The sequence below is a fragment of the Symphodus melops genome (genome assembly GCF_947650265.1).
Source record: "Symphodus melops genome assembly, chromosome: 4".
NCBI classification, from domain to species: domain Eukaryota; kingdom Metazoa; phylum Chordata; class Actinopteri; order Labriformes; family Labridae; genus Symphodus; species Symphodus melops.
In genome coordinates this window covers 23,081,872-23,094,086 of record NC_136694.1, presented here as the reverse complement: position 1 = coordinate 23,094,086, position 12,215 = coordinate 23,081,872, and the positions used below count along the sequence as shown (strand labels likewise).

Sequence of the window (12,215 nt, the reverse complement as noted above, 5' to 3'; positions counted from 1 at the left end):
TGAAAATATGTAAAAGGCTCATTTAAGCAGCTCCAAGTGTACCTACAGACGAAGAGTATACATGTGGTGTAGATTAGGGGTGGGGTCAGGACCAAGGACCGGCCCTGCCGCCTGTATCCGTTCTTACCCTGAAAATCCCATTAAAAGCCACTCTGCCTCTTAGCTGCATCACCAGAGGTAAGCAGATTTGGATATTGCACTCTGCCTCTTCTTTTTAAACCCTCTGTCTGTGATCTTTTAGTGGGAACAATGGAAGAGCTTACTGGGGGAGGGGGGGGGGGGGGAGAGCATGTATTGACTTTTTCTCTCTCCTCTTTCATCTTAATGCATCTCATTCCCCCTCATCCGCTTTTGTTGAACACCGTTCCCTCCCCATCAACCTTCATCAATCTCTATCCTCGCTGGAGAAAAATGGCATCCATTACGTTTGTCATGTAGTACACAGAGCTAGAATTCTTAACACTGACATACATGAGAGAAAACAAGTAAGGTTGCCCATAAGATACTTCACACTGAGAGTACTGAAACATTTTTACGTCTAAAATGTCAGACAGCTTTCACATTGTGAACAGAATTGAATAGTTGGGGAAACGTGTGCACATCCTGAACAGACTGTGTAAACCGAGCCTCTACACATGGCTGAAGGATGGTTATCCTCTTTACTCTGAAGCACTCATCCCACAGGCTGCTACTGGAGATAAGGCTGTGTTTAGGGTTTGGATAGTTAAATGTGGCTCATACTAAAAGGTACTATAGCGTCCCTTCGAACGTCGTACCACTTCGATCATTTTATGTAACCGTTTGACTTCCCACTTTGTGATCACTTTAAGAGTCAGAATTGTGGCTTATCATCGGTAAGTCTAAAACACATCAGCACAGTTGTATCCAAGAAGGCTATAATAATGATAAACGCTATTGTTAGCATGTTCACAACAACAAAGCTAACACTATGCTATGTATAGCAGTTTTGCGAGTTGCAAAAAATCAGCCATGTATTTAAGATCATGGTTAAATTGAAAACTCAGATTTTCATACTGAAATGTTTTATTTAATGTGATTACTGGGAGAAATTAACATCTTTTATCAAGGCTATTCTACGAGACAACTAAAAGTTGATTGCATTCACTTAAAAAACACACATTATCTATATTATAAAGAACCATTTTTTATGAAGAAATGAAGACGTGTTCTGTTTTCTAAATTACCGAGATAATTATCTCTGAGTCATATGAAAGTTGATGTTCACTTCAGTGAAAAACGTAGCTAGTCTGAATGCGTCTCAGACTTTTCCTCTGTCCTCTGTAAAGTAGGCCTTAACAGCTCAGCTGAGCAATTTTCAACAGATCAGTACAGGCTTTTATCAAATGCAGACTTCCAAGTAGCCCGAGTCTGCTAACATAATACCATCCATGTTACCTAATGACACCAGTCTCTCCAAATGTCTAAAACCCAAAGCACTGGATTACTGTAAACAGGCAGGGCATGTGCTTTCCTTAGTTGCCTCAAAGACCATCTGTTTGGATTTTGAGATACTATTTTTGATATTTTAGACAAACTGAGCAGATTGAAGATACTTTTCTTGGGATTCTGAGGTAACGATTCAGAAAACTGGGCAGATTCTTCATTTCTCAAGTGAACGCTGTAATTTGGAATGGCCCTTGAAAAAAACCTCTTTTGATTTTCTATATAATCATAGTAATCCTTAATAAGACCAGCATTCTGGTATTATGCCAGCTTCCAATTGCTGATGGAAAATTTCACACAAGACACTATTTGAAAGTAAAACTAGAAGGAAAATCATCTGGCATCGTATACATAATTTATTTCTGATTGGTGGATGTGTTTAACTTGACTGAGGGGGTTTGATTTGGATCCTTCATCATCTAGGTAAGGAAATATTTTCTACCAGATTCCATGCCAATACTTACATGCAGAAGACCACCAGAGTCAAAAGATCCTCCCTGAGTATCAACATACAAAGTTCATGGCTGTCTGCTAATTGTTGAGCCCTTTCAGTCCGGATCAAAGTGTCAGGTGGACTGATTTGCCGTCCCTGCAGCGATAACGCTTTCGTTCTAAAAATGCAACCACTTTGTCTCATCCACTTAAGCATGATAAATGGTGAGAGCACGGCGGGCACTGTAAGTAAGGAATAGTAATGACCTCTGTTTTGCAAGGCGTTGCATTTTGGTGTTAATTGCATTAGGTTGCAAAGTGCAGTTAAGGAACCTGAAAGGTCTGCAGGTGCTGTATCTCTGGCTAATCAATTGCTATTATCATGTAGCGTACAAAGGTCTCGACCCCAGGGACGCGTTGGATGCTGCTATTAGTTTCCTCCTATTCAGACTGAAGAGGCTCTGCAGACACAGCACTGTTGAATTGCAGCTGAGGGATGATTTTAAAGATTTTGAGTGATGGTTATCTATAAAAATGGTCTTGTTGTTTTTAGAATCATTGATATAACATGACACAATGGCTTCACTCTGGGTGTGAAGTCTAAATATGAAGCCATTATGGTATATTTTAAGGCTGCACTACTGCTCCACTTCTGGAGGAAATGTTTGTGTGTATCAGCAGTAAGCTGGGTTTCAGTATCTGCTGCTTTGTTTTAGTTGTGTAACGAAACACTTTAGGACACAGAGTGTCCAATGAGCCTCAGAGGAAACATAGAGTGTCCTCAACAAATGTGATTATGAGGATTAGTAGTGTCTCACCCTATCTCCCCTCACTCCTCCCTGTCCCCTCTGACCCTCTCAGTCATCAGAGGGAGGGAGAGATGGAGCGGACGGGACAGTTGGCAACAGGTTTCACTGCATTGGACAACATCATTTACTCCAGCCTACAAACAGCTCGTTGTTTAAATACACAGAGGAAATAGTTGTAGCAAAACTTTAGCCGTCACTTTTTAAAGTATATTCTGTTGATTCCTTTGAAGAACACCAAAGATGATAAGGACGATGTTTCAACATGCGAAGAAGCATCCAGGGGTAGGTTGCATGACGTCACCTATGGAATGTGTAACGTTTGTTATATCCACAGCATCTACACTTTGAATGCAAGAGCTTATATTGTAAACTTTACTTTTTGTAAGAGGATTTTACAAGACGAGCAATTTCAAACACTTTTTAGACAAAAAAGAAAAACATCAATGAAGGATTATTAAAAGGGAATGATGGCAGACTGGCAAGTCATGAAGTAATCATCTGTTGTCAGATCAGAAATTAAAAAATGATTATAACATTTCAGCCAGACTAGCTATTAAACGTATATAAACGTTTGTAAATTGAATGAAATTACAGAGATGAAGATGAACGCTTCAACTCAAGGAGGTGGCTCTTTGTGTTCTTAGTCTTTGTTTATATTTATTAAAATAAGTACTGGTTGTCTGAATCTAGTACAGAAGTGCCAAGCCTTCACAGGATTTAATTGTATCATAGATCTGTTCATTTGCTTTGTCCCTGTCGAAATGACTAAAGAAAGAAAGGAAAAGAAAGTCACATAAGCTGTCAGTGCTTGTTTTTCCTCTCGCCTCAGAGCTATGCGGAGGATGACCCAAATTCATGGATTGACAGAGTTGGCTTGGCAGAGCACCAGAAAAAAGTAATAAGGGCAGCAACAGTATCGAACTCCAGCAAGTATAAAACACCTCCTATATCGGTCAGGTTGACACGTAGAAGGTAAAACACTCGCTCGTGTAGATGGATATGAAGATATTTACACTAGAGAGCAGACAGCACACAGGCCTGTCCTGCTGTTTACTTAGCATGTGTCAGCTAGCTGAGTTGTTTGTGTGTTAAAGTGTGGCTGTTTATGGTTTCAATTAAGTAGAGGGTCTGCTGTCAGGGTATAACAACGTGTGCATTGTAGGTGTACAGTACAAGTGTTTCTGTTAAAGTATACGTTTGTGTGTGTATGCATTGGAAACTTTATTGCCTGAGGCTTATTAATGAAGCAATATGTCAGATATCTGACATTAAGGAAACATGCTACGTTTAAGTGCAGGCTTCTCTGACAACCGTGCAACAGCCAGTATGTCCTTCTTCTCAGTTTAGAATATTGTCCTGAATGGTCTGTTTTATTTTGGGGGGGTTTTAAACAAGAGAAGTAGGCAGTTTTAAGGAGGTGCATATAGAGAGGTAAGAATGCAGAAAGGTTTCAAGACCAGTGCAGAGCTGGCTAAACACTTAAGCTTCAGTGCCTGAGAAATGGCGACTTGTGTGTACATGGACTCTTAGGACGAGTAGGCGGGGGAGACAGCGGTTTGTAATGTTATCAATTTGGATTGCAGTACCGATTTTTGACTAGCTTTGGTTGTTCTAATATGAGGTATGCATTGTGCTTTATTCTATTACTATTACTTGTTTATTTACTTGTTTGTGTGCAAATAACTTTATCTGCTCATCGTACTTCCCATCCATTCTTCTACAGTCTCTATACACTCATCCTTTCTCACGCACAGCGGCATGTTAACAGCTTTTTATACTGTGTCATTTGGAAAAGGCAAAACAGCAATATTTTGTTCTAAATGTTGGGCCATGAGTGATCTCTCCAGCATACAGCTGCAGGTTAGCAGTAGGCATGATGGTGCCTTTGTATCCTTTCTCATGTTCACAGGAAATTGAACAAGAATTCAGAGGTAAGGGAAAACAACCATCAATAGAAAGTACATGGAAGCTTTTGGCAGGATTTGAATTGTTAAGTGCTCCAGTCCGCAATCCAAAAAATTGTTATCGACAGCCATATTCAGAATCTTAACAAATCTGATACGAGCAGCAGCGTGCTATCAAACCGTATTTTTTTTTTCAGCTCAAGAGTTGTCGAATAGTTGTTTCTGAGTGATGCGAGTGTGTGTAGCAGAGGGAGGAGAATGTCCTTCATCTCTCAGCAGCAGCAGCTTTAAGATCGTGAATATCAAAGTTTTATCACAAGACGTTCTCTTAATCAACTACAAAGCAAGTGGCAACGCAATCAGACAGAAGACAGATGTCTGGATACAGCTGAGCAGAGACATCCTTCAGTTCAACCTGATCAAACTGTCATCTCTCTACAGCTTCACTGGATCTGTGTGGGCTGAGAACAGCTGTTCAGTGGTGGCGTGACTCACTCTCCCCCTCTCTCTCTCTGTCTCGTACACAGAGTCTCTAATAGCAAATATGTGTTGATGAATAGATGCTACGCAGCGAGAGGATTGACGCGGCTAAGCTTTGGCTGTTTAAGATGACATATCACATTATCCCCTTGTCTCCTTAATGTGCTTTTCTATTTTAATTCCTGTCATCATCACATCCCAGAACATCAAATAAAAGTGTGTCTGTGTTTGTGTGTGTGAGCGATTGTGAATGCTTTCAAACCAGCATGTTTGCGTAATGTGTGTGAGGCTGTCGCTCAGTCTGAAAGGTATGGTGTAGAAGAGGAGAGGCTGGCACGCGCACACACACACACACACACACAAACACAGCAGCTCTCTCTTCCACCGCGTCCTTGCCTGTTCAACCCAGGCTGACAGTGAGCCGCCGCACACATGGCCTGGACCTCATGCATATGGAGGAGGGCAGGGAGAAGAAAAACAGGAATAACAACTACCTGTGTGTATGTGCGCAAGTGTGTGTGTGTGTGTATTTCTCTCACAGGTGTATGTTCATGCTACATATCACATCCAACCACTTGATGGAATGTGTTTGTTTACCTTCATGAGTCTCTGTGGTCCTGGACTAACGTATTCCTCTGCTCTCGTCTCCTCCCCTCCCTTCCTTCCCTCTCTCCTCTTTCACAGTTAATCCCACAGTTTTTCTTCCTGACTCTGGGCATCACAGGGGCCAGTCTTTATCTGATCCGTCTGGCAAGAGGACCCCATGTCACGTAAGACTGTCCTTTGTCTACAGTTGGAGATGTTTCTTGTAATCCTCCAACTTGCCATTGTTATTGTTAGATTTTACAGTCAGCACGTTCTGAGCCGAGACGCCAAACACGGAAATGTTTTGTGACTGGAAATAAACACCTCAACCTCAAACTATTCTAAATGTCAGACGTCTGACTGAACTGACTTTCTCAAAGATACGTTTTGCTTTGCATGGGGTTTTAGTAGTTCATCAAGAGCAGGTACGCAGCACTCTCCTGGTTTCAGAATCTCCTTGCTAAATCAATCTCTTATGGAGCGGAGCTGCCGACACACTCCAGAGACGGCGCATGCTGTGGAAACACAATCATTGACTAGAGTGGGAACAAGAGCGCCGTACGCAGCGCACACAGACTGTGGAAATGACGGGTTACTCTTTTTTGTTAAGCAGTTCTGAATAAGGACTTTTAGCAATTTTCTCATGTGTTAGAAGTAAGGTATGTCCAAAACAAGGCTTTTATTGTGTAGGGAGCAATTTATGATATGGTCTCTTACCATTTCATACTCATGTAAATTGAGTAAAGGATGTACCGTTCCTGTTTTAAAGATTTCGTAGAAAAAGAAAATGAAGACTGTGCTTGTTCGCTTACACTTGTAGTTGGGTTGGATTGTAGTTTCTAACAAACCTGTGAAAAATGACAATATTTTCAGAGGCTGTGATACTTGGAATGAACAGTGAACTCAGAGACTGAACATAAACAGTAAATGTGTACTGTTCAGATCCTATTTTGGGCCACACAGAGGCACTTGTTCTGAGGGTCAGCCATAACGCATGACCTCATCACCAGCCGGGGATGAGTGCTGCGGTCAGTTTCCTCTCCCTCAGAGACCGCGCAGTGTTTTTGTGGTAATGGAGGGAGAGAGGGAGACGTGCCCGCCTCGCCATCAGCCTCCCGTTCTCTTTGTTTGTGCATTTGCTTCGATACGTGCTGCCAGAGGAAAGGGGGGGTGGGCACAGTGGAGAGCAGTGAAATCCAGACTTTGGTTAATGAACAGAGGAGATCCGCCAAGTCACTGGGCTGAGTTCACCTCCTCTAATAATCACCTCACTTGATTTTTTTTTTTTTTTTCAAACTCGAGTCCCCAGCCAGCATGTATGAATTTATTTCCATTTGTCTCCGTCCTTCTGCTTCTTTGTTCTCCCCACACTCCTAAATCGGTAACATTTAACATCTAACTTTCACAGCTCTTTCTTGTCTCCGTGTCGCTCTTCGCTTCCTCGGATTTGCTCATCTGTATTTCTGTCTCTCGTTTTGTTTTTTTTAATTCATGTTTTTCCCCTCCTCCTCATGTCTTCTTCAATCTCTCCATATGAGCAGCCTCTGGGATAAAAAGAACAACCCAGAGCCTTGGACCAAGCTCCATCCGACCTACCAGTACAAGGTGCAGCATCTCTTTTAAATAAAACATTAACCGTACGCCTGCTTACAGTCATTATGTCGGCTGGGAAGACAGTTTTGACGTGTCCCTGACACTCTCACATCCATCATCAACCTGAAAAAAAAATTTGGACGAACAAATGGAGGAGAAAAAAAAATAAAAAATCTCAAATCAACATGGCTGCTATCTGGCGCCCTCCTGTCCAAACACAAGGAAAACAAAGTGTATTTCAAAGCAAATTAAGGCAGATGGAACCAGGAGCTTTTAGAGATCTGTAATAATTTGCTGTACCTCTTGAACAAGGCCAGAGCTGCAGACAGCCTAATGAAAATATTAACAACGCTGACCCAGAATAGAGCAGAAAAACAACCGACTGACAGCTCCCTGAAGAGGAGCCGTGAATGATGTGTTTTTCAGAGAAAAAAAAGAGGATTTTCTGAGGGGCGTCAAGGCCGCGCTGCTTGCCAGTGGAATGAAAGTCTCTGCCGACAAAAGGTCACGACACGGCATGTTTAATTCTCGATAGCAAGGCAAAGGTCTCGCATCGAAATTCCACTGAAGTCCAAACAATGATCGTAATGTGTGTGTGGGGGGGGGGGGGGATGATATTAATGGAAGACCATTTAAAGAAAAACACACAGGGAGGAAATAGTCACTAGTGCAAAAATGTTTGATTTTCATGGTGGGAGGGCTGTAAAGAACACATGTACGTGCTTTCACATAAAACCATTCAGTATGCAAACTGTTGTGGAAGAAGTATTGTGAAAGGCAACCAGAGGCAACAACTGTTTGTGTAGCTCATGTGTGTTTGTGTTTGTATCGGGAGAAATGTTAAGCCCTGCCACTTTTTTTCACCGCGCAGTCTTCTTAAGGACAGCGCTGATTCATTTAATTTACGCAAAGCAGATTTAAATGTATTCCTCCTGCTTTCCACAGTTTGTGGCCGTCAACACTGACTACAAGAACCTGAAGAAAGAGGGCCCTGACTTCTAAAGGTCCTACACACAACAGCAGGGGCGATGAGTTTGGAATGAGCTCCTTCTGTCACCTAAGAGAACGTCTTCCTCAACATTTTCTCTATCTCACATGAAGCACAAAAGCTCTGAATTACCAACGTAGGATGGTGAATCAAAGCTATTAAAGACTGCACGAGTCAGAAGACTGCTTCTTCAACGCACTACTGTGCTTAGGAACCACAAGGAGATTTAAATTGATACTTACACACTGGCTATGCAATGAATAATGAATTGCTTAACTTTGGGAGAATAGTTAGCCAAGTATATTCCTGCATGGGAATATTTGCATTTTTTTTCCTTTTTTTCTCTCACTGTCTGCATTCATCAACAATCAGTAACTTAACATTGGTAACGTCAGCCTGCTAAAGTCTCTGAGCCTTCCCACACAGACTCTGTCAGGTCTGCGTTATAAACACGTGCTGCAGGAGCGGTCAGAGATACTAACACGTCCAATGATGAACAGTCTGCTCATGTGTTAACTTTTTGCTATTGATGCTGTTTATATTTCCTGTTTTCTTGGAGCTGCTGTTACAACCAAATTCCGCCCCCACTGGGTAATCAATAAAGTTTATCTTTATCCTTAGAGCTCATTGTGACGACCCCTGACTGTGTCAGTGCTCTTCCTGCTGTTTTGTATCTCTCCTCTCTCAGGTAGTCTTCAAGCAGAGATGGGTGGAGCCAATTAATGTGATCTGATACACCTGAGCAGGCTGGGCCTGAGGATTAAAGTTGGCTCTGTCTCTCACTCGGGGTCAACACTTCACACATTCAACATTGCAACCACCACTGATTTACTGACTGTGTTCTTTGATTCGTTGCATAGAGTTAAATAAATACTGGAAAGATTTGAATAACTTAAAAACTGTGTGGTCTCCCATACTTTGTTGTGACCTCCTGAGCCGGGTTGTAACATCATTTATTATTCACAGATGGAGTTTTGAGTTTCATGTTTTAATGATTTCATTCAGGAGTGTTTTCAGAGAGAAGCAGATATCTGTATTATTTCTCAATTTCCTGATCTGATAAAATGAGGTCAAAGTTCATGTTCTGTCTACCCCATATGTGTCTCATCAGCTGCGAGAAGAGGCAGGTGAACATTTTCAACTTTGTGAAATTAAGACTGTCAATAAACTCAAAGACGTGATAAAAACACAAAATCAATCTTTTAGATCCCTGGGTGAAAAAAAAAAACATTAACTGAGCTCATCAAATTAGCATTGAGTGCTGTAGAGACATGTAAGTTACACAACTAGAAGTCAGTGGTGAGGGAAGAATATGTGCGTGGGTCATAGAACTCTTTCAAAGCAGACTTCAGACATGCAAGTCCAGACAGACCAAAATATGACTTCGACTCCAGTATAAAGCAGAGCAGTGTGAAGTTGCAGAGCTGCTACTTTCTCCAAATAGTCCTCAACAGTTACATTTCTCCCATAGTACACAGTTCATTGAATGATGAATGTATATGTGTGTGTGTGTGTAAGAATTTGCTCTTTGTACCAATGGACACCAGACAACATAAAATCAGTTCTAATGGCACACAAACTGTCTCAATGGTAGACCCCTGGGTTCTCCTTATACGTCCCTTAATAGACTATCTATGTTCCAGACCTTGCATTGGCCCATTTATGTGTGTGTGTGTGTGTGTGTGTGTGTGTGTGTGTGTGTGTGTGTGTGTGTGTGTGTGTGTGTGTGTGTGTGTGTGTGTGTGTGCTTTTAAACAGCAACAGCGACCTGCCCAGTGGGTGTTGTCTGTTGCTGGGTGGTGATTAGTGTGTATTTGTGTGTTTGTGTCAGATGCACAAAACCTGCTGACAGGTAATCAGCCGGGCCAAAGTATCACACTGGGGTATAATCACAAGGTCACACACACACACAGACACACACACAGGGAGGGGGCAGTTATTACCCAACCTGAACAGCTTCACAGACCGTCGTGATTGCATTGCCTCACTGGGTTCGAATCAGTGTGAAACTTTAAGGTTGAGAGTGAAGCATAAAAGCAACAGCACATCAAAAAGTTCAGTTTGTTTTTTTTTCACCTGTCATGCATAAAAAAACGATCCCAGCACACATGGACCCAAAACATTCAAAGGATTGACAACATGTGAGCAAAAAGGGGAGGGCGGTTATGTCTGACAATGACAAAAAATGTTATTCACAAAACCAAAGTCCTGAACTCAACTTCCTCTTTTAAGCTTTTTATAACTGAGTTAGAATGCTATTTTGAGCCTCTTGTATTAGCCACCAACCAAACATCTGGATCAATGATTTCAAGTCATTCTGAAGTTGTTGTTTTTTTTAATTAGTCTGCATAACCACAAATGCCTGACCTTCTTTTAAATGTATGTTTTCCCTACTTCTGTTGTGTCTGAAGAGTCTCCCAGAATGTGTCGCCCCTAAACTAAAGAATGCTCTTCACTTTTACACCCCATTCACCCCAAGGCGTATCGGTCACAATTAAAGGGATGTGACAACAAACAAACGCTTTTAGAGAGTTGCCAACTTCAAATGTGTTCATTACCGAAACGCTAAGTGCTTATGAAATAGCAGTTTCAGGAGATATAGGACTTTGTGTTGTAACTAAACTGAGAAAGGGAACACACGGTTGAAGCTTAGTATTAAAAACAAAAAGACAAACAAGATTTAACTGACAAACGTGTCAGCGTGTGCACAGCCACAAATAGAGCTGAGTGATAAATTCATATGGCTTCAACAGTTTGTGAATGTGTCAACAAACACACAGTCCCTTTTCAAATGGCAAACATAATGTGGGACATACAATCTCAATCAGGCCTCGGTAAGCAACAAAGTATGGCAGTGTGTGATTAAAATCTCAGTTTAACAAACACAGCTTCTCTGTGTTTTTTTCAGCAGACACTTGAGCGCTTGTCAGTGAGAGCAAGGCCTCTCCTCCTCGATTACATCCTGACCAGGAAGAGTAGATATTTTTAGACGAGGATTAATTTTAATGGGTGAGATAAGAAGTGAGTGGTGGGTTGGAGGAGGGATGAATAAATAAGTAAATAGGACATGGTGAAAAACAGGAGGCGACAGAGGCAGTGTTGGGTACAGTGTGGCTGCTGTCAGGAGGCCCAGGGCTGATCCTCTGATCCGCTGGAGATAGGGAGGCCTTTAATGTTGTTTCTCCTAGAGGTGCAACGTGAAAATCAAAGCACAAACCAGTGTTTGTCCATTATCCCGATGGAGCAACAGTTCTTAAATGACAGGACGTTAGCAGTGGCCATTCTGGAGTCTGATGAGGCCCCGGGCAAAAATCTGTTGGGGGCCCTCCAACCATTGTTCATCACCATCACGTCTGCTAGCTCGTGTCTTGGCGATTACTCCTCTTCTTCTTGATTTCCTGTTTATTGTTTTCTGACATTTCCTCCTCTCTTTTTTTTTTCTTTGTTGACTTTAATTGACAAACTTTGGTTTTCACTGCAATAACTCAGGGCGAAGAGAGCAATTGCTGTCAGATGGGGGCCCCTTGGGGGGTTATTTTTTTGTTTGGGTTAGGGTTAAAATGTGTCTGACATTACTCAGCGGGGATTCTGCCACCGTTGTTGGGTATCTCATAATGACTGTACAACTGCACTGTATACACACACTGCATCCCAACTGACAGCTTATAATCTATATATGAAAACAGAACCCCTCTAGCCTTTCAAACAATATGTAATGGCATCCTAATAAGCCGGTCTGTTTCGGTGAGTAGCTGAGCGAGACAGAGGGTGACGTCATATACGGGGCTTCTATTACACATTTATTAAGGTTCGATGCAGCGTTTCTCCTGAATGATAGCCTCAAGCGTGTATATATGTTCTTCCTGAGCCGACGTTCTGTCTGTAGCTGCTCCAGGTGACGTGTCTGCTCGCACACAGCGATCACAGGAATGTGATAAAACCATTATTAATCTGAAATGA

General features: G+C 41.9%; 1 protein-coding gene across 1 annotated transcript; it reads left to right on the top strand.

Moving 5' to 3' along the window:
- The first annotated feature begins 2,599 nt into the window (after positions 1–2,599).
- On the top strand, positions 2,600–8,875 carry LOC306822144 (cytochrome c oxidase subunit NDUFA4). The gene is made up of 4 exons (XM_079340914.1): positions 2,600–2,987; positions 5,774–5,859; positions 7,216–7,279; positions 8,213–8,875. Exons 1-4 carry the CDS (start codon positions 2,946–2,948, stop codon positions 8,267–8,269), a joined length of 249 nt encoding a protein of 82 aa, XP_079197040.1. The 5' UTR covers positions 2,600–2,945; the 3' UTR covers positions 8,270–8,875.
- The last annotated feature ends 3,340 nt before the right edge of the window (positions 8,876–12,215 follow it).